This window comes from Natator depressus, chromosome 4 (assembly GCF_965152275.1).
Source record: "Natator depressus isolate rNatDep1 chromosome 4, rNatDep2.hap1, whole genome shotgun sequence".
Lineage (NCBI taxonomy): Eukaryota > Metazoa > Chordata > Testudines > Cheloniidae > Natator > Natator depressus.
In genome coordinates, this window is record NC_134237.1 from 32,089,898 (window position 1) to 32,114,435 (window position 24,538).

The following is a 24,538-nucleotide window of genomic DNA, read 5'->3' on the forward strand; positions in this document are numbered from 1 at the left end:
TGGCACATGCACTGTCACCCAAGATCCAAAGAGAGAGAGACATACAGCTTGTGAGTACAAGTGAACCACGTCCAACCTGAACTTACCAGTTCATCAGGACCTCTAGAACCTTCCAAAGACATGCCTGAAATCTCTCCATCCTTTTTGGGATTGGGTAAAGCTCTTAAATTGTCCTCACTCAATCCTGAGGCCCACTGGAAAAAAATTTGGGATAATGTCTCGAACACCTGATTGCAGACACCAGAAAAAACTTCTGGGCTGCAGTCTACCCCAGAAACAATATTCCACTTTGAACTGTTTGAGAACATCAGATGGCAGATGCTGTCAACTCTCTCAACTCTGGAAGATGAGAGACCATGCACGATGTGTCTATGGAACCCAGCTGCAAACTGTGGGACCAGTCTGTAAGTCAGTGCCCACTTCAGTCATTTGCCAGTGGTATCTTAGGGTTGTACCAGGCCATCTCTGAGACTACCCGTTGGCTCACCAATCTGGACTTGGCTCTACAAATGTTGCTAATTACCCCTCTTACCATACACAAGAAATCTCCTTAGAGCAGGTTGAGATGAAGAGGTTCCTGCACAGCTGATTCTAGAAATCTTCAGTTGCAAAGCTACAATAAAATGCTGATCATTTTTTATCTGACTTCTGTTTAAATGCCTACCCAAACACCATGGCTATGCAACTGATTGATTGATTATACAAAGTACGTACACTTACCCTCTTAAGTAGAGGGTAAGTACTTTAAAATTTTGGCAGAATCCAAAGAAACGACACACAAAATAATAGGAGTACCTACATATTGGTTAAATGGATTTGCACATAAATTGCTTTTGCTGCAGTCTGCCTTCAAAACCAGTGATCTGCAGAGAAATTTGGTATGTAAAAGTCACATTACTTCTGAAAACTGTTACTTTACAAGTAGTTCCGTAAGAGTTGTAGCTTCTGATCGTACATAGAATCCAATGCTGCATAATGTGAAGTGCTGCTATACATACGCTATAGGGGTAACCATTATCACTTCTGCCAGAACTAGTTGCTGCTGTAACTGACACAAAGGCCTTTCATCCCTGGCCAATAAAATTAAGGCTTCCACGAGTTCCTGAGAGAGAGACTGGAAACTACATGACCCAGAGGAAGTAAATTACTCTTGTTTGTGTAATTTATACCCATCTGCTGTGGAGCAAAGTTAAATTGGTAACAGATGTAAGCTGAGAGGAGAACTGGATTGTGCAATATTGACCTACATTGTTTTTGCAGCAGATAAGTCTTGAATGTGCCCTTGCTGAATGGTGCCTACCTTTATTCAACTTGAGAATTAGTTTCACTGTAATCTTTTGTTTAATTTTTTAATCAAGTCTTTTCTAAAGCTATTACACATTCCATTTTATTCACTAGGAGACGCATAGCAGTGACGTTGACATCTGGTTAGCAGAGCTACCAGCTTCAACCACCTCTATGCCAGCATAAGAATCCCTTTTATTTTAGTACCGCCCATCCTTCCAAAACAGTTTTAAAATGTTGACACCCTGAAAAAGGAAGAATGGTGGAGTGGGGAATAAAGAGGCATGGGGGGTGGGAAAGGGACTGCACAGAGCCCCGGCATGGTGGGAGAAAATGGGGTACCTTGGCATGGGAGTTGGGGGAAGGGGTGTTGCAGAGAGTCTTTGAAATGGAACAGGGTCAATGGTGGCACAGCGGGAGCTTGGGTAGAATAGAGGGATGTAAAAAGCCCTGGCACATTGCTTTTATAGACTGAACTCACTTCACAACTAGTGTAAGTATCTTCAATTTATCTTCATAATTTTACATTGGACTACTTGCTCCCCTCTGTACTCCTAGGGGAATTTTTGCTGCTGTTAGCATTGTAAGTATAAAAGTGAAGCTACTATAACATTAACTTGGCCTGATTTTACTTGTATGACCTACTATCAGTACTGCAAAATTGTGGGGCTTACCTACACGAGATTTAAATATAATAGAATTAGGCTTGGTCTAGACTTAAAATTTAGGTCAGCATAGCTACAGCACTTAGAGCTGTGAAAAATTCATATCCTGCAGCGCCATAGTTATGCTGCAGTTACCGCAGTGTAAACTGTTGACTAATATATGCTAGCCAGCATCTCAGTATATATAGATAGTATGCATTAAGCACAAATATTGTAACAGTGATATAGTGTAAACTGTTTTATACCATAATCCTGTTAATTTATTTTAAGTATCCCATAACACCTTGCATTTGGTGCAAAAAATTAGGAAACTTGTCAAGATACGTTCGTTCTCTGTCCTAGTACACAGCTAGGGAGGTACCTTCACGCATAAGTACTGTACCTGGAATGCTAGTATCCAAAAAGAAGATAAGGAAGGAACAGAACAACAAGTTAGGGAACTGGAACAAATGGATGGGTTGGATTTTAGTGATGCATGGGTGGATTTGGGTTGGATTTTTATGTGTAAGGAAATGTAACTTGTAAAATCATATAAATAATGGCAGCTGACGTGTAACTTGGGGCACGTCACTACCTGGGACGGCTCCTCACAGACGGGTATTGTATAGAACCTTTTCCCTGTACCATATTAATAACTCTCACTAAGTGGTTATTTGGTTTATTAGTTCATTATGAAATATATGGTCAAGAGACCAAATACCCAAAGTGTGATTTTAAGCAATTGACTATACAATTTCTCAACAAGACACAGCTGGGTCTATGCTTGTCAACCTAACTACCACCATCACTCAGGGAGGTGGTGTTCCTAAAACAAAGGAAATACCTTTTCCATCACTGTAGGCTCTCTCTCCACTACAGGATTATGCTAGGATAGGTTTGGTGACAAAGCTACGATGCTGTAGTCCCTGTAGTGTAGACATGGCCTTTGTAAAGATAAAACTAAATTGGTAACTTCATGAGAGCAAACAAGTTGAACAGGGTCACACCCTGGCACAATAGGTTAAAGTAACTTAAATGCCAGTGGGCTATATTGCCTACTTGAAAAAGGGATGTTAGTTCGGATACCATTCAAGCCAAGCAGACCATGTGACAAATTACCCATTTAACAGGGCAAGAATATTAAAGATCATTATTGTTACTGTTTATACAACGCCACACTTGGGAGTAGGGAACGTGGCTACTTAATAGCACTACTGGGAGTGTCACCTTAATAGCACCAAGAATTGGAACCTTGTCTGTACCAAAATCATAATCATTCTATATTATTTGTATTACTGTAGCACTAGAAGCCCTAGTTATGAACCAGGACCACCTTGTACTAGGCATTGTACAAAAACAGAATGAAAAGATGAGCCCTTCCCTAAAGAGGTAACAATCTAAGTATAGAAGATAACTTTAATCATGCCATGTAGGCTAGCAATGCTACCTGAAAACCCCACCCTGTTACTTGATGATCCTGTCGAGAGAGGATTTTTTTTTATTTGAAATGGAAGAGGAGTAGAAAGTTAGCAATGGGGGTGTATGTTTGGTTGCAGCAGCAGCAGCAGAGGAAGACCTCAGCAGAAGCATTTTGGAGATACTGTAAAGAGAGAGATTATCAAGACATGCATCAGATAAAGGGGAGAGCAGTTCTGTTTCTCCTGCTGAACCTAATAGGAGAGCTCTCCTCTCCTCACATCTTTCATACAAAATACTGTGGGGTCCACCTGGCTGAAGAGAAGCGGATCTTCTTTTTCTCTTGTGCTCCTGGGAGTCCTGACTAGGGAGCTCTGCTTATTTTGCTTAATGTTGTTCTGCATATGTGAATAGGATTTGAATGTTTGGTAGTGTCTCCCTCAGGCAGAGCTGGGGTGAGCTCAATGCAGGCGTTCAGTTCATATCTATGAATACTGAGCAAAAGAATTTCTGTTTGGGTGAAGCTTGTTTCCAGCTGTAATTGGCTAGTCCTGAATAATCTTCAATCAGATAAAGTTTACTAAGGAACAAAGCACCTCATCTGTATCTCAAAACGAACTTTTGTTGCAGTGATCTTTTAGCACAAAATGCCAAAGATAGTTGAGTGCACTCAGTTTCTCCTGAGGAACCAACTTAATTTGGTGAACTGCTCAAATAAAATTTGTCACAGTATGTTGCTAACTGGTGGGATTTTATAGAGAGTCTCTTAATACTAGGTGTTTTTCTTAAAGTCCAGCACCTACATTCTTGTGATTCAGATTGTAATTAAAAAAAAAAAAAAAAAAAAAGTTTATACCCATATGGTTGGGAAGAAAAACCTGAAAGTGTGATCCAAGTGTAACCCAACAGACTCAAAACGCTACATAGATTCTAAGGCCAGAAGGGACCATTGGATCTAGTCTGACCTCCTTTATATTGCAAACTGTAGAACTTCTCCAGAATAATAAGCTGCCCAAGCAAGCACTTGAAAGCAAATAAAAACACACTATACTTGTGACAGCCTGACACCCCAATAGTCACCACTGTCATATAATTAGGATATGTTTTGTACCAAGTATGTCTTGTGAGGTGTCATTCTAAAAGTCTTGATCTGCTAGACATTAATATCTCATTGGTTTGTATGTGCTATCATTGTATGTGAAGTTATGAAGTTTGGATGTGTATGCGTTCCTGAAACATGTTGTGAGTTTGAAAGCACCCACAAGCAGCCTCTCAGGTACAACAGCAGAAAGGCCAAACAATGTTAATGGCTTATTGAGGAAATGCACACAAGCATTACCCCAGGAACTGTATACAATAGAAACCTCTCAGAGATAATACTACACAATGGGAACTGTTTGACCTAGGTCACAGCAAAAGAGCTTTCTAGGAAATGGGAAGAAGATATAAAAGGGGGGATCTCAATCTCCCTGCAACAACATACCTGGAGACACCTGGGGGGCAAGGACTGAACTGTGGGAAGTGGTGGTCCCAGGCTAGAAGGATCTTTAGTCTGTGTATGAAAACCTGGGAAAACTAAGGCAACTCATGCCTTAAGAGTCTGCCAGCCTGCTTATCACACAGCATGAGAATTTGTTACTAGATAGGTAGGATATAAATTATGTTAAGCTCAGTTTGTGGTTTTAGTTTATTTACTAAGGTAATCTGCTTTGATCTATTTGCTAAACCTTATGATCACTTTAAATCTATCTTTTATAGTTAATAAACTTGTTTTGTTTTCTCTAATCCCAGTTTGTGGAATTCATGACTGGGGGCGGGAAACTGCATATCTCTTCCCCACATTGAGGGAGAGGGCGAATTTCAATTTGTTTATGCTGTACAGTTCTCTGTGCAGCACAAAACAATTTTGGGTTTACTCTCTAGAGTGGGAGTGCACTTGAGTGGTGGGCAATTCCCTAGTTGAGTCTTCCCAGACAGAACTGATTTCAGTGTCTGTGGCTTTCTGCAGCTGGGTGTGTCCCTACTTGTGTGTGTGTGTGTGTGTGTGTTTTGGAGGAGGCTTGAGGCCCTGGCTCATCAGGACAAGGTAAGGGAGTCCAGGCTGGTGAATAGGTGGGATCATTGGTACCCACTGCATCAGGTGGCACCCCAGAATGGGGGGTAACCCATCATAATACTTTTTTTTTTTTTAATAAACACTTTTTTGGTGGCAGTACTGCAGTTGGTGCTTGCTCAGGCTGTCCTTAGTAGATTAGAGAGGGAGAAGTGAGATTCCTGTGTATACCAAAGTTCATGTAATCACTGGGATTAAGCCAGTAGAGTTGAGTACGCTTGTGCCAGCATTGAGATTGAGCTAAAATCTTTAGAGTGGTCTCATCGCAGGACAGTTGCTGGTGAAACAGATTTATCAATCGTGGAAAAAGCTGGGTAAAAGGGAATGTAAAATTATTGCTTGCCTTGAACAGATGCAGAATGCCAAATATTTTTGTTTTCTTTTTAAACTGTTCCTGTGAATTTAAAGTTTGTATTTTTTTCCTACACAAACTCAGTATTTCCTACAAATGTTTAACAATCTTTTGAACTCAACAAACATTGGGGTAATGCTTGTCATATACAAGCAAAAATGGTTCAATTTGTTTTGAACAGGTCAAATAAGATTATACAATCAGCTTTAAGGGCCTGAATCTGTACCCTATTTGTAGGTGTAACTCAGGCCCTAAGCTTTTACTTAAATTGATGGTATCAAAACCTGCCTCCAAGATCGATTATTATGGTGTAGAAGACCAGTCCAATTAAATGATTATAAATAATCATGTTTAAAGCTTGTTTCCTGAGTCCTCTGAAGGCCGAGTGAAGTCAGTGGGAATTGATGGAGCTTGGTGCCTGGTATAATTCAGCCTTCAGTATCCTACAAAGAAAAGATCACCTGTTAAATAAGGGATTCATTTTTGTTTACTGCCCATTAGAACTAACACCAAAACTTACTAGCCTAAATTGACTAGTTATATATTATAGCATATAACTATTGTTATATGTTATAGCATACATTTTACTGTGAGGTTTTACTGTAATCAGTAACTGCAGTTGTGATACCCTTGCATGCAATCAGATTTGACCTTTGCTATAGTATTTATCTTAGGCAGCTGCTTTGTTGAGTCCACCAGTAGCAGATTCTACCAAGCGGGCTGTTTTGAACATGCATAGGATTTTTGTTGTAGGGGATTTTTGTTTGTTGGTGTTGCTGTTTCAGTCCTTTTGAGGAGTCAAAATAAGGAGTGGTACCGTGGAGGGTGCCACGCTTCCCCTAGAACACCTCATTCACTTTATGAAGTTGGTAAAACCTTTAAGAATCAAAATGAGGGCCTCCATTCTATGCAATTTTCTCTCTCTCTCTTTTTTTTTTTTTTAAACTGGTATAGGAGTGAAGGAGGCTTGGCTGTACTGACGCTTATCTCTAGCACGAGAATTCCTGCTAACCATGGCTTGTGGATCCACTAAAGAGCAGAAAAAAGGGACACGCATTTTGAGGCATGGTGCAAATGTAACCGATTTTTTGTGTGTGCACATTTTGCCTTTTGCTGGTGGTTATGAAGTAAGGCTAGTTAATGATCACGGGGGGGGGGGGCGAGTCAGGGCGGCAGCGCATGCCTTCGGGGACGGTGCACTGAGGGGTGGGGGGTGCTTGGGGGAGAGGCGGGGGGGATGCCCAGGGACGTGGTATGGGTGGCTCTTGCCCCTGTGGAGGGCACTCGGCCTATTTTCTGCCCCAGGAAGCCACGCGGTTGGCTCTTGCCCTCTGGGCCGGGCGGGCGGCGGCCGCCCTTCAGGGCCGCGGGGTGGCCGGTGTCGCGGGGGGCCCCCGGGGTGGGCGTTGCCCGAGGCTGCCGCGGCCCCGCCCCCCGTGACCCCGCCCCCCCCCCGGCTGGGCGGCGGCGGCGGCTGCTGCTGCTGCGTGCGGCCGCCCCCGCCCGCTCACTCCGCTCGCCATGGCCTTCGCCACCCGCCGCTTCGCGCGCGCCGCGTCCTCCGCCGCCACCGCCAAGAAGCTGATCGTGAAGCATGTGACCGTGATCGGGGGCGGCCTGATGGGCGCGGGCATCGCCCAGGTGAGCGGCCGGGCCTCACCCCGCTGGGGAAGGGAGACCCGCGGCGCGTCGCAAGGGGCGCCTCCCCCCCCCCCCCCGGAGTCTTTGCCCCGCCGGGCCCGTGTCATTAGGGACAGCGGGAGGCCCAAGCAGCCCCTGGCCCGCTTTGAACTGCACCCGGGCGCCTTGGCCTGCGCTATCCCCGGACGCCGAGCTCCCGGGGGCGGGGCGGGCCTGCCCAGCCCTCTGCGCCCCCCCCGGGCACGGCACGAGGGGTCTGTGCTCCGTCTCCGGAGGCGCCTCCCGAACCGGCTCAGCCAGTTGTCACCCCAGCCACTGTATGTGAACTGTCATAGATTATTTGAGAGCAGGAACCTCCTGGTATGTGTTTGTACAGTGCCTGGCCCCCTGGGGCCCTGATCCTGACTAGGGCCCCTGAGGATTACCATAGTATAAACAACGCTGCCTCTGCCACCTTTTTGCTCTTATGGTTTCTGTTGTTATATCTTGTCGTTTCTGGCACAGGCTGTCTTAAAAACTTTTCTGGCATGAGTCACTTACCTTGGCTTGATATTTTAACTCTGAGCATAATTAGCTGCATAAATGCTCTATGTAGGCAGGTCTTCAAAACTTTGTTCTTAAACATCTGATAACCTGAGACTTTGGGTTTACATAAACACTCTGTTTCAACTTTTGAATACGTTCCGACCTGTATGTGGTCATCTCTTATCTCTGCATAAAAATGTGTGAGAAACTGCAACAACCCGTTCAGCATAGAATTGATGCATTCATTTTCTTCGTCCCCTTTGTGCTCCACGTTCGTGTTAGAATAGATATGAATTGGATTCAGTTTCAGTAGGGACACAGTAAACATGTAGGGTGGTCCATTTTCAAAAAATGAATTAAAAGTAGTTTCAGATATTGCACCTACTGCTGAGTTACCCTGTTTTGTGATTGTACAGTAACATTTTCCAGTCTTTTAAAATGTTTGTGGGGATTGACCAAACAATGGAGAAACTGACTATGAGGGGGAAATGGTAACTATACACAAAGTGTGGTTATGCACAAAGCAAACGCCGCAAAAACAAATATTTTTAAAGTCTTTCTTATAGTAATTTTAGACCCCAGTCTTGAAATTAGCTCCCATGCTGTCCCACTGAAGCCAGTGGGGTTCTGTGTGAGGCATGTAGCCTGTCCATTTGGACTCAGTGCAGGATCATGCTAGAGGGATTACTTGCAACACTATGAGGTACAAAATATGTAGATGTGATTTATTTATTTTTTTAAATTTTAATATAAGCCATGCCTTTCCAATGTATATTTGTGTTCAGAGTGTTCCTTGCAATGCTCCAATCTTTATTTTTCGCGGAAGAGTACAAAGTTTGGGTTTTTCTTGTGAATCTTTCACACACTGCCTGACTGATAAGGCAGAAGAAGAAAGCCCTATGAAAATGATTTAGTACCAGATTGACGAGGAACAGATTGATTGACAGTCTCGTTAAATTGCAAGAGAACTAAATTTCATTTTGTTAAGATACTGTATCCTTATTTGTAATCCAGTGTTTTACAGTGGGTTAATATTTAAATGGGATTTGCTTGTTTTCCTTTAGTGTTCAGCCATTATAGCCTTTGACTCATAAAGTTCACTTTTAACTTGACATTTTTGTCCATCAAGTGGCTGATTGCTAAGCCAGGGACAGGACTATTTCAGATATATTTACTTATCTAACAAGGAAAATAATACTTTGAACATCTACAGCACCTTTCATTTACAGATCTCAAAGCACTTCACAAACAATAATTAAGCCACACAACACTCCTGTGATGTAGGTTGCTGCTATTTTCCCAATTTACAGACAGGAAAACAGGCACAGAGAGGTATAGTGATTTGCGCAAGGTCACAAAGCAAACTAGGAGTAAATCCCAGGAATTCTTAACTTTGGATTTCCTGTTTTAACAACTCATTAGTGCTCCCTCAGCAGTATAGCTTTTTCTGATATTCTTGTTGCATCTATTGTGGAAGGAGGTCCACACATTTGTCTGCTACCTAAAGTGAGGTTAGTCATCTATAACTTTAATTTCTCTATAAAAATAATCTCTCACACCCTTATCAGTGGAATTTCGGATTTCTTCTGAAAGAGCCTTCAAGGCCTTTCTCAATAAATGCAGTGCCACATGAGTGTGTGGTGAAATCCATAAATATGTGCGCTGAAGTTTCAGGAAGGTGCACACTATTTAAAATTCATTAGTTCAGAGAGACAGCTGAAGTCCATTGTGAATTCTGTTACATGTTCTGACTCTTACTGGCAATTGTTTATAAAGAGAAACATGCATGGTTCTTGACAGGGACCCTAGTGTGAAGGAATGCAAGTCCTCAGGGTGAAGGGATGCTTTAGGGTGTTTTTGTTCCTTGTGCTCACTGCATCCTATTGTAATTATAAATATGGGGGTTATCCCAGAGCCACGGTGACTGGGGTACTGCCTGGGAGCAGCACTTTCTTTCTTTCTGTGCAATGACTTGTTTTTTCTTTTAAGGCTTTGGAAGATGCCTTCTTTTAAACCTTTCCGTACTGCAGGTGGGGGAGGTTGGCTGTTGCTCAAGTATAGGTGTAACATACAGTAAAATCCAGACTAAGAAGCAGCTGTGTCACCCCTGCCCTGCAACCTGGGTTGCCTTGCAATGCCTTGCTTTACAAAACCTCACAAACAGCCTTCCAGCATGCGTGCCCCACCCTCAGTGTCTGTGTGCAACTGTAGCCTGCGGGCTTCACTTGGGTTACACTCTTGCTCTCACTAGTCTTGGTTATAGTGCAGGGTGATCCCAACAGACCCCTAGTCCTAGATTTTCCTGCAGAAATGTATGTCTTGTACTCCCCAGCCCTCTCCTGCACAATACAAGTTATATTAAGCCTGTTATTCCTTTAATAGAAATAATATGCACAGAACTTGTAACCCCAAATGGAGTTTCCCACGAACTTCAGTTTAAACACACTGGATTAAATAAAACAATAAAATTTGTTTATGAACTGCAAAGAGAGAAATTTTAAGTGAGCAGAAGTAATGAGGCATAAAAGTCAGAATTGATTACAAGAAAAATAAAGATAAAATGTTGGTGGTGCTTATTTAACAAATTGTTAAATTAAAAAAAGTTTTCTCACCACATGCTTTCAGCAGTCTTAGTGATCAAACTTCTTATATCAGGACCCCTCCCCCAGTCCAACAGCTATTTTGTCTCTTCCGGTGCAGTGAATTGATGGGCAGGGGGTGGGTGGTCCCTTGGTGTGTTTCTCCCTCCTTTTTATAGTCCCCCCCCAGCCCCCTTGAAAAACATTTCCAGCTCAGTACCAGGAGACAAAAAGTTTATGTGGAAGGATGTTCCCTGCTGCTTTTTTCTCAGCTGTTAGCTTCCTTTGTTTCCCTTCCTGCTTGATGCCTCTGTTTACTGCTTAAATGCAAATTAAGCAGTGCAAGTATTCCTTTGTTTAGGACAGACTTGTTTCTCAACTTCTGTTTGGAACATGTGTTAATAACACAGTGGAATCTTGTAATTTCACATGCAGTATTGCCACACATATTTTACCATTACAATAACGACCAGCAAATTATGAGTTTTTAAGTAATACCTCAAAATACATGATTTGTACAAAGATTATTACAATAGTGTGTAGGGGAGTGGTTCTCAACCTGTGGCCCAAGCAGCGCATAGCAGCGGCCCATGTGATACAGTCAGGGACATGCAGGTAGTATATATATATTGTTTGGATGCAGCCCACATAACACAGAGAGAGCTGCATATGTGGTCCACAATGGTAAATAAGTTGAGAACCACTGGTGGAGGGTGTGAATACAAGAGTACATTCTGTCACAATGGGATCAGGAACCGGGATTTTTTTATTCTATTCCTGATTTTGCCACGTGCACCTTGTGTGACTTCAGGCAGGTCACACATTTCTTTCTGCCAGTTCCTCTTGTAAAATGGGGACAGTACTACTTAACTCTCAGGGAGGTCTTGTTTCTTATTGGCCATTTTAAAAAGCTTTGGCTCCTTGGATGGAAAGTACCATTAGTGCAATGTTACTACAATAAATTGACCGGCACCTCTTCCTGTTTTTCTTCTCTTTTTTGAAAGAGGAAACTGTGAATGTGGCTGTGTAAGAGTGGGCCTGAAAGAGGTGGTGGTCTTTTTAATAAGTCCCTTCTCTCTACTAGTTTCTGCCACCTGCTATATTTTAGTATAGCACCTTAGAAAACAATAAACTAGTTCAAGGGAATTTTTGTTGAATAATTTCTTTCTCCAAGTTGGAAGCATTACTTTGTTCAGCATCATTCAGAAAGACTAAACAAAAGACAGGGAATACATAGTAATAGCACATTGCAATGCAGCCTCGTAGAACAGTAATTTTCAACCTTTTTACATTTGTGGACCCCTAAAAAATTTCGAATGGTGTGCGGACCCCTTTCAAAAATCATTACTATCCATGCCTCTCACAACATGTGGTGTACCTCATCCAGTGCATCAAATGCCCAAAAAACTATGTGGGTGAAATCTTACGATCAGTATGTCCTTAAAGGAACTCTCACAGAAAAATTATTGAAAAAGACACAAATACTATCTCTCCTGTGGGCAAACACTTTTCACAAAGCAGCCACTCCATATCTGACCTCTCAGTACTCATCCTTTAGGGAAACCAGCACAACACCTTCAAAAGGCGAGCCTGGAAACATAAAGTCTTAACTTTGTTAGACACTAGAAATCATGAACTCAACAGAGACACTGGTTTTATATCTCATGACAACAATTTGTAACCCATCCCTTTGCCTGCTAACCCTCAATTGCCCACTTCATTTTAAGTGGTCTCCCACCATGTGTGTTTAACCCCTTACGTTTAGCAGTCTGTCCCAGCTTGTATTTAGCTCAGACGCTCTGGTTTCCTTCCCCAGATATGAAGAAGATCTCTGTGAAGTTCGAAAGCTTGTACCTTTCAGCAGTAGGGTCCAGTAAAAGATATTACCTTGTCTAGCTTGTGTCTTGTATATCCTGGAACCAACACAGCTGCAACATCACTGCAAATAAATAATGAAGTAACATATATAGTAAAAAGCTGACTTTTTAAGATTGTGTTGTAATAATCTGAGCTGTTTGTAACATAAGTAAGAACATTAAGTGCTTTTTAAGATTTTGAACTGACAGTGTCACTTTTTTTTTAAATGTTGTTTATAGATGAGGCAATATTTAGGTGCCAAATACAAAATCAAGATTATTTGATATGAACTCAGTTCTCTTTATCCTATGGTGTAACTGCTTAAATTCAATTTTCTCCCCACCCCTTTCTCATTTTTCCTCCTATTAGCCCAATTGACTTGTCTGTTTTACATTCTTAATAGCTCCTTTCTCTCTCTCTCCCTCCCTCCCCCTTCTCCCCAGGTTGCTGCAGCAACTGGTCACTCTGTGGTGTTAGTGGACCAGACTGATGAAATCCTGAAGAACTCCAGGAAAGGGATTGAGGATAGTTTGAAAAGAATTACAAAGAAGATGTTTACAGACAAGCCTGAGGTGACATCTTGGTATTTTTAACCACTGGACAAACTTTATTGAATTTGATAGAATTACTATTTTAATGTTGTGATTGTTGGCAATTAATGCACAGATGAATACAGGAGAATCAGATTGGTAGAATAGTATTATAAATACATTCAAAAAGCTGGGAAGATAAGAAGTTAAAATACTTGCAGGGTTTTTTGATTGGGAAAATTGGTATATCGTGTCTTTTTCTGGTTTTTCAGGTTGTAGTCTTAAATGACAGATTAACCTCAAAAGCTGGGAAGTCTTTGAAAACTAAGGTTAAAGCCCAAAGTTTGAGTGGTACATTACTTATCCTTATCTAATAGTAAGATTTCTTTAAACCATTATAAAGTACTACACACCAACTTTACCCAAAAGCAGAGATTACAAGATCGTAATGATACCATTTAAGGAACCTCAGATAGACTTGCTTTAGTCACTGCATGGGGGAAGGGAGAAGCATAGCTTTGCATTTTACGGCAGACATGTTCTCCCTTTGTATCAGAACTGCAGCTTACTGGTGGGCATAACTAATGTGCCTGAAATAATTGCTGGCTTTGAAAGAGTGGGCTTTCCAAACTGCACTGGGGCCATTGATGGCACCCATTGGCCCATAATGTGCCCTCCTCCAGGAGCAAATGAATATGTCAACCGCAAAAGGTAATACTTCATTGTTCTGCGGGCCTTGGTCAACCACAGAGACAGGTTCCTGGACACTGTGAGATGTACTGGTTCTGCGGACGTCCCATGGACACTGAGATGCCAGGGTTCTGTGGAGATCAGGCATTTTCCATTTTGGACAAGTGAGAACCATGTCCCCCCCCCCCCCCATTATTATTAGTGGGGTCTCAGTGCCCCCTGTTCTATTAGGACACCCTGTATACCCTCTTCTGCCATGGTTCATGAAACTATACCCTACTGTTAGAGGACTTGGCAAAAGAAGGTTCAGGAGTTGCCGGATGTGGTGGAGTGTGCATTTGGCGGACTCAAGGCAAGATGAGACTAGAATCGTGGAACCATAGGGTTAGCAGGGACCACAACGGTCATCTAGTAAAACGTTTGGATGTCAGTGTTGTCAGTGCCATCCATATTATTGTGGCCTGTTGTCCACTGTACAATTTCTGCAAGACAAAATGGAGAATGTTTTCACCTGAAGTGGACTCAGAATGCTGCTGGTTTGCAAGCCTGGTACAGACAAGTAGACAACGCACCTGACACGACTGAGGTTGGATCCAGACAGGCAGGGGAAATCAGAAATGCCTTGTGTGTTCACAGGGTGCTATGCATGAGAGGATGTGATTTTTAACATGCTAACGAACGGGGCACATTGCAACTTATGTGCCACTGCTTTATTGTATGTAGACATTAAGCTACTGCTATGTCGTGGATTTTGATTCTTTGGGATTTAATAAATCCTTTGGATAGAACTTTGAGACTTATTCTTTTTGCAAACAAAATAGTTTATTGAAAAATGTTCATTCCAATTACATTGAAAAATCCTTGGCATCCTAGCGGCCATCAAAAAGCCAAAACAGACACACACAAAGAGCAGAATAAGCAAACCGCCAGACAGAAGTAGCAAACTGTGTAAGTTCAACCACTACAGTTGTACTGGTAGTGAAACTGAATGTCTCTTGCGTGCCTGTTCTCCTTTGCCCTGGTGGGGTATGTTGTGTGCGATGTCTGTAGATGTACTGTTCCGTGTGTGGTTCATGTCCCACGGAACCCCTGAATTGTCCAGTTGCTGTACAGGCTGCAGGAAGTCGTAGCATGGCCGGGATTCTGTGTTTGCTAGAGTTGGGACTTGCTGCCTGGTGGCTATGAGTACAAGCAGCCTCTCACACGGGTCCTTCTGCTGCACTCTGTCCTCCTCCCTCGGTTTCTGTTCATGATCAAGGAATGATGCCACCGTTTTCTCTTCCACCTTGGCTGTCTCCCTCCCCCTCTGAACCTTCCAGTCCTCCTTCCCTTTCTGGAAGGCCAGTTGCTCATCTGCCATAGCCACAATGTCCTGCAGCATTTTGTCCCGGACACTTTTCCTTTTGCTGGTTGCGTGTCAGCTCCCCAAGACTTCTAGTTTGATGCCTAGAGGTGGAAAGACCTGCCAAGGAAATGAAAGGGTGCATTATTTTGTGTCCATGGGCGGGGCGGGGGAAGAAAGCAATCCCTTTCCCCTTTTTACATTCTGCATTATGGCAAGACCACAGGCTGATACTTTTATCTCCTTGATGGTGTTATTTTTATTATTATTCATTCTTTAGTCACTGGCCTGTTAAGAAGGTCTAGCCAGCTACATTGCTAGCCCAGATACATTATAGTAAGAATTGCATATTAGAGTCATTTAAAAATCATCTTTAAAAAATTTCACCCACAGCGGGGGGTGGAGCGGGTCTTCATACCAAAGGGCCTGTTATAAGTTTCTGTTTTAACATTATTTCAGGCTAAGTAAGTCTTAGAAGACATACATCTGCCAGAGGTGGCAGAGGGATCTATTCAGGCCAGCAGAGAAATACCATTCCTCTGTGCAAAGGAGCTTTTCCAGTGTCAGGTGACTGAACAGCATATCTATGAAAGGAATGGGCTAGTGAGCTACAGAGTTGGCGGTAATAAGTTGCCCTGCCCTGGAATCTGACCAACCATATAGTTTCTGCTGCATGAAAAGTTTTCAAGCACTTACCAGCTAGGAGTGAGTGAAAATTCAGGCAAAAATCAGTAAGATGCTGAACTAGGATGGAAATGCTTTATAGCTATGGAAAAGACCACCTTCCACTGCCACTTCCACCCTGGATGATTCTGGACAGCATGCCATGAGTGGACAGGGATCCAGGCGACGAATTCAGCCACCGCAGCCATTAGGACTGGTAATCCAGAAAGAGACCTGCACCAGTGCTGGCGGTGATGAAACTCAAAACAACATGCTGGAGTGACAGAGTTGCACACGTAACACTACGTGGTGAAATATGCACCCACACTTGCTGAGACTAATACCCCTTTTCTAACAGTAACCATATAGTCAGTAAAAAGTTATCACTAGCTGCTCCTTTTAATTTTTTTCCTTTCTTGACATCCATCATGGAACCCACATGGAATTGAGGGGTGGGTGGGGAAATGGCCTGACTTGTGGTCTCAGTAAAATACAATTCCCTGCATGTAATTTTTCTTTATACCAATAATTATATTGGTCATAGCCTGGAAATCTCTCCCACTTGTTATAATAACCAAGATTTTGGGTGCCATTTACCAGATTACAGCTCCTGCTGCATTGTCACTTCCTCTCCTGGCAGTTTCAGATCAATCCCCAAAGAGTTAATGTGAATATGGGCCCAGGATGTCCCCTAATTGATCCAGTTCCATGACCTGGTGCAGACCTGATGCCAGCACCCTGCTGTGTTCGGGGTTTTGCTCCTGTGACTCTAGTGGTCTCCCTCTCTCTGCCTCCAGGATTCTAAGCATATCATCCTGACTCAGGAGACAGGACTGTAGACTCTCTCCTGGGGTGGTTCCCAGCTTTTGATTGAATTCCTTGTAATAGAAGTGGCCAGGGAGTTCCCGGGCTGACCATTCCCATCATTTGCTTTGCAGTAGATGATCTTGAGGTACATGATTTTCACTCCGCACTGGACAGTGGTCTGGTTGATCCCTGACTCTACCAAGCTCTTGTGCTGGTTTTTGTTGCTTTTGCCAAAATCTTGGGCCTTGCGGTCCTCACACCACAGACTGACAAGAAACCTTGTATGGACTTCTCTCTGCTTTTTGGACAAGCAAGGCTCAGCTGTGTTTGAAGTTGAGCAGTCTGCATGCAACGTAAGTTCAAATGCAACTGCTCTATATTTAACCCAACAGGTTGCTTTCAATGCATTGGGGGTGAGTGAGAAGTTGAGAGGTAGAAGAGCTGGAGTATACAGGCCCCAGGAATTGTGGGATAGCGTTGGTGGTTTATCAGAACACAAGCACTGCAACACGTGCTTTAGCTATGTCCTCACTGCAAAGTGGGAAGGCTGGGACATGGGCTACAGCAAGACACTTATATCTATGCCCCTGCATGAGCCAGCAAGCCTGTGTTCTGAGGCGGTAACAAGTATATGTTAGAAGGCTTTATGTGTGGATGGTAGGGAGGTTGGTTTTAAGCATGTGTCAGAGCCTGTGTCTGCACTACCACGTAGACATACCCATGGCAGGAATAAGGTCTTGTCTGCATGAGGAAATTTACCAACATAAAAATACCAGTATAATTATACAGCTATAGTTATAGCGGTATAACTCCCTGTAGGAACATTCATATTCTAGAATAAGGAATGTCTTTTTCCACTTTAGCTTATGTTGCTCTGGAACCGGTATAAGCTAAATTGGGAAAAGGCACTCCTTATTCTGGAGTACAAGTGTCCACCTGAGTTATACCGGCTTAACTATCGCTGTATAATTATAGTACTGTAGTTATGCTGGTAAATTTCCCTGTATAGACAAGTTCTTAGACTCCAAAATGTAGTATACAAGTGTCTTTTTTCAGCTGTACTGGATCTCTATTCTCGTTTAAAAAGCCTGCCTTTGTATTTGATCTGTCCTCATAAACTGTGTCAGTGATTAACAGTTCTGGCAGTCACAAAAGAGATTCGAAATTTTGTTCCCATTCCCAGCAGAACTTTAATACAGTGGATGTTGCCTGTAAGCCATTTCATTTCCTGAGGTGTCTGTGAAGGGCTTTGAATTATAACAGTGAGCTGTGAAACCAGATAGTTTGCTTATGGAAGGAAAAACAATATAATGGTTTAAAACCAAAGAAGTCCATTTTCACTGAGGGCAGGTCAGAATTCTCTTGGGAAAGTATTGAAGTGATAAGTCAGTTGTTCACTAGAACTCATTCTGAAGGTTGAAATAAAGGGTGGGGTGGAGAACAGTCATCGTAAAAGAATGAAATAAAGGATCTCTTCCTTGCTTGTGAGAAGACTTGAGTTGCTGTGAAAGTTTAGTCCATCTGTGGAAGTATAGTACTCTCATAAACTTAAAGCTTTCTAACTGATCTGGAAATACAGTGCAAGTTATAACGCCTAATATTTTTAAGGCTCAAAAAAAGCAACCAGTGAAATAAATTGACCTATGAGAACTTTCATACCAAAGAAATGAAACCTTTTAGAAATAGGTTTTGTGACTTCTGTTTAACCTTTCAGGCTGCTGCTCAGTTCATTGAGAAGACCTTAAAGAACCTAACAGTGAACACAGACCCAGTAGCAGTGGTACACAGCACCGACCTTGTGGTTGAGGCCATTGTGGAGAACCTGCAAGTGAAAAATGATCTCTTCAAGAGACTGGACAAGTTTGCTCCAGAGTATGTATGATTAAACAGAATGAACTGGAATCCATCACCACTTGTCTCTTACGTTGTTTTGAAATTTATAGCTAATATCTTTTTCTTTAAATGACAGTTTCATGTCATTTTCTTAGCTTCTACACTGAAGCAAGAAGCTTTTCTTAGGCTCCCTTTGACTCCAGACTATCATGTGATATGGAGTATTTGACATGCCAGTTGCTGATTTTCTGAACACATGGCAAGTGTAGTTACCCAGTTTATTTTCACGTTATGCCTCATTCAAGAGATTTCATGGTATGCATAGACAGAAAATGAGTTCATTGCAAATTCCTTCTGTTCCATGGATTTGTAGTATACTTTTCCATGTCATGTTAAGGATCTCTTTGTTTGTTTAATTGTTCCAACAATATGTTTTTCAGGTCAAAGAGAAACGTTAGGCCTGAGCTTTTCTTTTTCTGTAGCAGTGGTTTTAGGGTTTTGTTTTTATAACTTTTTAATATTGGCAGTTGTTTAGCATGGCAGCCAGCAAACCAAAAGATGTAATTGTCCAACTTATTTCTGTGTAATATTTTACACATATTCCATCTTTCACCCAAATATTCTTCACAAATTATATGCATACAGCACGAGTGCAATGCAGAATTCTTTCCCACCCCACATTAAAATAGGAATTGACTTCTAAAGGGAACAAAAGGGAGAACAATTCTCCAGTCTCAGCTTGTAAGCAAAGATTAAAAAAATACAGAGAAGCCAGTGAACCAATTAGAATGAATTATTTAACTAAACCCTTCTCCTGCTCCCCTCCTTTCCCCCCTTCCCCCCCAGCTGGTCATACCAAAGAGGTTTAATCTTTATTGGTGTTATAGAAATGGAGATCTGACAGGCCCTGTCCTAAAATGGAAAATATTATCAATTACTTTGTCAGGCTGATAAATAATCAATCAAGGTGGCTGAAGAGGCGAGAATCATGATTCCAAACTCATTTTGTCATGTGCTTTGCAAAAATGGCTGCAGAAGTTCTGATCAGTAAAGGATTAGCAAATGTCAGAGTTGCATTTAGGCAGCTTGTATCCTCTGAGATAAACATCACTTACGTACAGTGGCTGGGGTGGGTACCAGCACTCATACAAATACTGTTGGTACCACTGAGTTGTAATCCTGCATTAAAGTGGTTGAACTAGAACTATCTGTGCAAGACCTAACCCAAATATACCCACAGAACGATAATTTAAAGTTCTCCTGACACAGGTATTGGTAGGATTATTATACAGATAATACTAAGAGCATACAATATGTCAGTTCTAGTCTGTGGTATTTAAATCAAGTAGGGCTCAGGGAGAAGATGTGAGATTTCCCTGCATCTAGTGAAGATGGCTTCCTCCTTCCTCTCTTGCTAGGTACAGCAAACCATCCAGGGTGGGGTGACATTTTATTGTGTGGCTCACAAAGTTACATGTGAATACAGTCCAGATTCCACCAACTGGCAAGTATGGGAGGGCAAGAAATTCCCCAGGGAGGAGAATTCCATACAGAATCCCTCCCCCTTTAAAGAGCTTTATTCCTTTCCTGCTCCTCTGCAAATTATTCAGTTCAGGCTATGGAGAAGTGTTTGTATTTGGGGGAGATTGTCTACCTGGATAAGTACCCAGGATCAAATAATTTTGTTTGTATTATAAAGATAGCATAACAGTTGAAATGAAGGTATAGAGTGTGCCTCAGCCTAAAGTGCAGTGTATCTGATTTCCTTTCACTGGTATCACTTGTTCGAAAAAATTCAGGAAATGCACTAAGTGGTTGAGGCACTCTGTAAAAATTAAAAAAATTAAATTAATATGTTAGCACAGTATTTACCAACTGCTCTCATTCTTTGCACCAGCAGTAGTGGCTGCATATTATATGTTTAAACATTATGTAGCTTTGGATGCCTAGCTCTCTCTACTGAGATTTAAGGTAGTGATCTACGACTTCTCACGTGGAGAAAATGAATGGTAAAATGGAAGCGGACCTATCTCTGATGGGTCGCTAAATAGATATCTGTAAATGCTAGTAGTTGTGGGTTGTTACTTTTTCTAACAACTACTGCATTTTCCCTACTGTGTATTTTGATTGATATTAGGCTTTTATTTTCATTATTGGTGGTGAAGGAAAGAAAGAAGATCCTCCTGCCCCCACGCTTTCTTCAAATCTGCACAGAAATCAAAGGATGGTAGCAGAAGGGAATTATGTTACTTCTCAGTGTCTTTTTTCTCCACTGGCTCAATAAAGTGATAGGATTGTAGCCAAAAGGAATTCTAATATATTCCCTACCCTAGAATGAAGGATTTTGCTTTTATTTTTATGTCTCCATCTTCCTGTGCCTTCCCCATAGCTTGGAATAATTTTGGATCCCTGTGCCCTGTATGTGCACATGCCTGTAATTCTCATACCCACAAAAGAGCTGCTAGTGGAAAGGAGACAGTTTCCTAAGTTGCTTCCTTTTTTCTCCCTTCGTTAACCAGCCACAAGCCTAATTGGCTTAAGAGCTGGATTTGGATGGATTTAAGAGCTAATAAGGTGTTGGGTTAGTTGACTTCTGTCCCTTTCTTCTTGCAGATCATGTACGTTGCTATATGTCAGGTGGAAGGTTGGGTCTTTCCTTGTAACCCAAACCACTGACAGTGGCAAAGCTGGGCAGGGTCAGAGCCGAGACTCCTGCTCAGCAAATGTGGTGGCAGCTCCTTGTGAAGGCACTCTGAGCGGTTACAGTGTTGGAGGGTGAGCCAGGTGTGGTCTACTACTGCTTTTCCCTCAGAACTCCAGCATGCTCGTAATTAGCCAAAGCACTGAGCAGCATCAGCGCTGCATGGAGATATCAGCCCATTCTCCCTTAAGAGAAGAATCCAAGAACTGTGGGAGCTATTGAAAACATACCTAATACCTGTGACAGTGCAGCAATCTTTAAAACCCTGACTGATCCAGTCACAGTTTTTCTCTGTGGCAAGGGGCGGTACAGACCTTTCCTCCCCAAAATATCTGTAGCTTGCTTAGGTTGAAGTGAAGACCAAGAATTGTATAGGTAGGTTTGAGCTGGAACTGTAAACTAATTTCACATAAGTAAGCTCAAGTAGCATTTCAGCTTATTGTTAAGAAAACGGTTTGAGTTGACTTAAAATAAGTTATTTATTGTACTTTGCTGCCCTTACCTCCATTTAGTATGCAGAAGCAGGTATACATCTGTATCCATACTGTGCATTTGCCATGTAAGTTTTCTAGATATTTATCTAAGGCAAGTATTGCAGCTAGTTGACATGTCAAACTTGGATACATTGATGTTTTGGCCAGGAACCCCCTCTCTAGGTTTCAGAGCCTGAATTCCAGCCCGAGCTGCAATATCTACTAGACAAAGAAGGTTTAAAGTACGAGGCACTGTGACGTGGCTGTAGTAAGTTTTGCCTACAACACTTCTGTCAGTGCCTCCTAATCTAGAGTAATCTTTTTAAAAAGGTCAAGGTAATAGTTTATTGGAGAATAAATCTTCTTCAGGCAAAGATTGTACAATAGGACAGCAGTTCAGCATTTTGGAGATAAATGAGTTCATTCAGTACTAATTTAAAACATCATTAGTTCCAAATCCCTCTGTGTGGAGAGCATAGTTTTCTACATAAATTCTCCAAGGAGTTTGGGCACAAGAAACATTGTGTCAGGTGAATTGTTTTCTACTGTTGAAGGCTTAGGGTTCACAGGAGGGGAGCCTGCTGCTGTGAATCTTCTCAGGAACTTGTAGAGGTAAATTAGCTTATAGCTCAGCCAAGTTAGTGAGCTTTAAGCAGATTTGCTTCTACAATCATAAGCCTTTAAGGTGCTCAAATAAGGTGGGGCTGCCTCTATCTCTCTGTGTGGTGATGCTAAGCTTCATTAAGCTACCTGGCAGCCCCACGCAATTCACTACTTTGTGGAGCTGCTGAACTCTGTTGGGGGTGGGAGGATGGGACATTCAGGCTTGCCAACTCTCCATTTGTACAGCTTAATACTTTTGCAGGGGAATGAAAGCTGCATGGGGCAAACAGGTAGTCCGTGGGACTTTAGCATCCCCAGAGAGCACTGGGGAATTGGGGTAGGTATTGTCCCTGCTGACTGCTTGAAGTTTTTTGCTTGTAGATACAAATTGACTTAAACTAAGCCAGTTAAATGCTTTAACAGTACAGAAGTTTTGTACAAGCACAACTCAAAGCACTAAATCTGCACCCATCAGCTGAAGGGGCTCTGGCTGCAGCTGTCACCCAGGATTTCTATTTCAGCTTAGATGAATCATGCCATTGATTTGTATGCGTAGTCCTCTGCATTCTTGTGGCACCTTCCATTTGAGGATTTGGTGGCACTTTACAGACATTAATGAATTTACCCTCATAGCAGCACTGTGTGACAGGGAAACAGAGAAGTGTAATTACTTCCTGGAGTTTTGCCTAACTGTGTTTGCAGGTTATCTTGTTTTCAGTATTACATTTGAGAATCCTCCTACTATTTGGAAATGGTTATGATGCCTCCTCTTCATACATAATCAGTGACCCTGGTAATGTCTCTGAGTTTCGTTTTCAGAATAGTGATATGGGTGGGTTCCCCTCCTTATGCACCACACGTTCTACTGTCATTGAATCAGTTCCTGTCCTGCTCTAAATGGGCCAGTGCAGGATTGTCATGTCACTTCCTGCGTCCATTATTATGTGTGCATTTAATTTACGTTGCTTCTACTTTAGACAGGCGCATCAGTCGTCATATAGTGAGAGTTCTTCATTATTTCTTTTTCTGCGAACCCCCCTGCCTCTTCTCTCTGCCTCCCTAACTGTACACTGCCAATTTCTGTGCAGTGGGCATTGCATATCATCATTTCTGTTGATCCAGGATTTATCTTTCTGTTAGGGCAGCAGCCCCAGCCAGGAGCTGGCTGATGTGTCTGGATTGTGGTTTGTATTCTGAAATTGTGTTACAAAACTGGCCAGAAGGAGGCATTCTTTCATCCACAACTTCAGCATTTTTAAAGAAGGAGCTGGACAGTCTGGATAACTTCATGGAAGGCGACATTTCTTTTCTCTTGTCTTTTGAGTTTTGAGATTCTGTATGATTCTTCCTGGGCCCCACTAGGTGGCACTGGAGGCAAGGACACCTGATTCCAAAAAGATTTCATTAAGGGTTTGTCAATATTTCCATTTACTAAATGCTATTTTCAAAGGTTGTTAAACATTGCTCTAAGATGGAACTTTTACTATCTAAATTTGGTTTAAACCAGTTTATTAGTTTAAGTAGATAATGTGGGCAAGGTGCACTCGGACACAATGTAGCTTTAATGAGGATTTTTTTCTAATTGTATCTATAGAACAATGCAAAGCTTTACTTTAACAGTAAGGTTCTGATTTTTACCCACAGAAGTGGGCATTTCAGAGATTAGAAGCTTAACTAAAAAATTCTGACCCTGCAACCATTAGTTTGTGAGAAGGAGTCTTGTCTGTTAGGTTTGCGTCTGGGTTTGTTTATTTATGAGAGACTTCTGTATGGAAATTCATTGGAAGCAATGGTGAACATTCTGAGTAAGGGTGGGTCGTGAATTGTTGTCCTTCATATTCTTTGACCTTCAGAAATCTTAACTACTGATATCAGAATTGTGGGTGCAAAACATTCTTTCAGTGCCCTGCCCAAGAATAATCTGAGGGTTTGTCTACACAGTGCATTAGTCTGCCTAGAGAGGTGTAAATGCTAATGTGCACTAGCATGTTGCATACTAGCTGGCCAATGCGGACCCTGCAGGCACTCACTAAAAGTTCCCTAGTGCACATTAATGTAAGGAGTGCAACATGCTAGTGCACACTAGAATTTACATCCCACTAGTGTGGACTAGTGCACTGTGTGGACAAACCCTAAGGCTTGTTTTGTGGTGCTGTTGCCAGGGAGAAATGATTAAAGGATAGCTGCTGGAGAGATGTGTAGGTAAGACTTTTTAGAGACACTTTTGTGATTGTCAGACTCAGAAATTCAGATATTTTACATAAAGTAAAAATGCAGTGGCTTTCACAGTCTCTTTTTTCATAATAATTGTTTTTCTAACCCCTCAAGATCTATGATGCTCTCCTGACTCAAAGAAGAAACAGTTTCTCCAAAGCTTTTTCCTGTCCAAGAACATAGTTATATCTAAGTGAACTATGGTACAGAACAACATTTGACTGACCCAAGGGGATATTTTTCTGGGAGAGAGTCTGTTTAGAGCAGGCAA

The 24,538-nt window shown here is 42.1% G+C and overlaps 1 protein-coding gene across 3 annotated transcripts in view; it reads left to right on the forward strand.

Annotated features, from left to right (window-relative positions):
* Window positions 1-24,538, forward strand: part of LOC141986330 (hydroxyacyl-coenzyme A dehydrogenase, mitochondrial-like) — a 63,447-nt gene that overhangs the window by 21,106 nt on the left and 17,803 nt on the right. The window contains exons 1-3 of one of the 3 annotated variants that reach the window (XM_074950723.1): window positions 7,279-7,450; window positions 12,855-12,983; window positions 18,158-18,315. In XM_074950723.1, coding sequence (XP_074806824.1) covers window positions 7,331-7,450; window positions 12,855-12,983; window positions 18,158-18,315 — 407 coding nt within the window. In that variant the 5' untranslated portion in view covers window positions 7,279-7,330. Of the gene's footprint in view, window positions 1-7,278; window positions 7,451-12,854; window positions 12,984-18,157; window positions 18,316-24,538 lie in introns of those variants that run through there. The other 2 variants (XM_074950722.1, XR_012639251.1) reach the window with 2 other exon arrangements.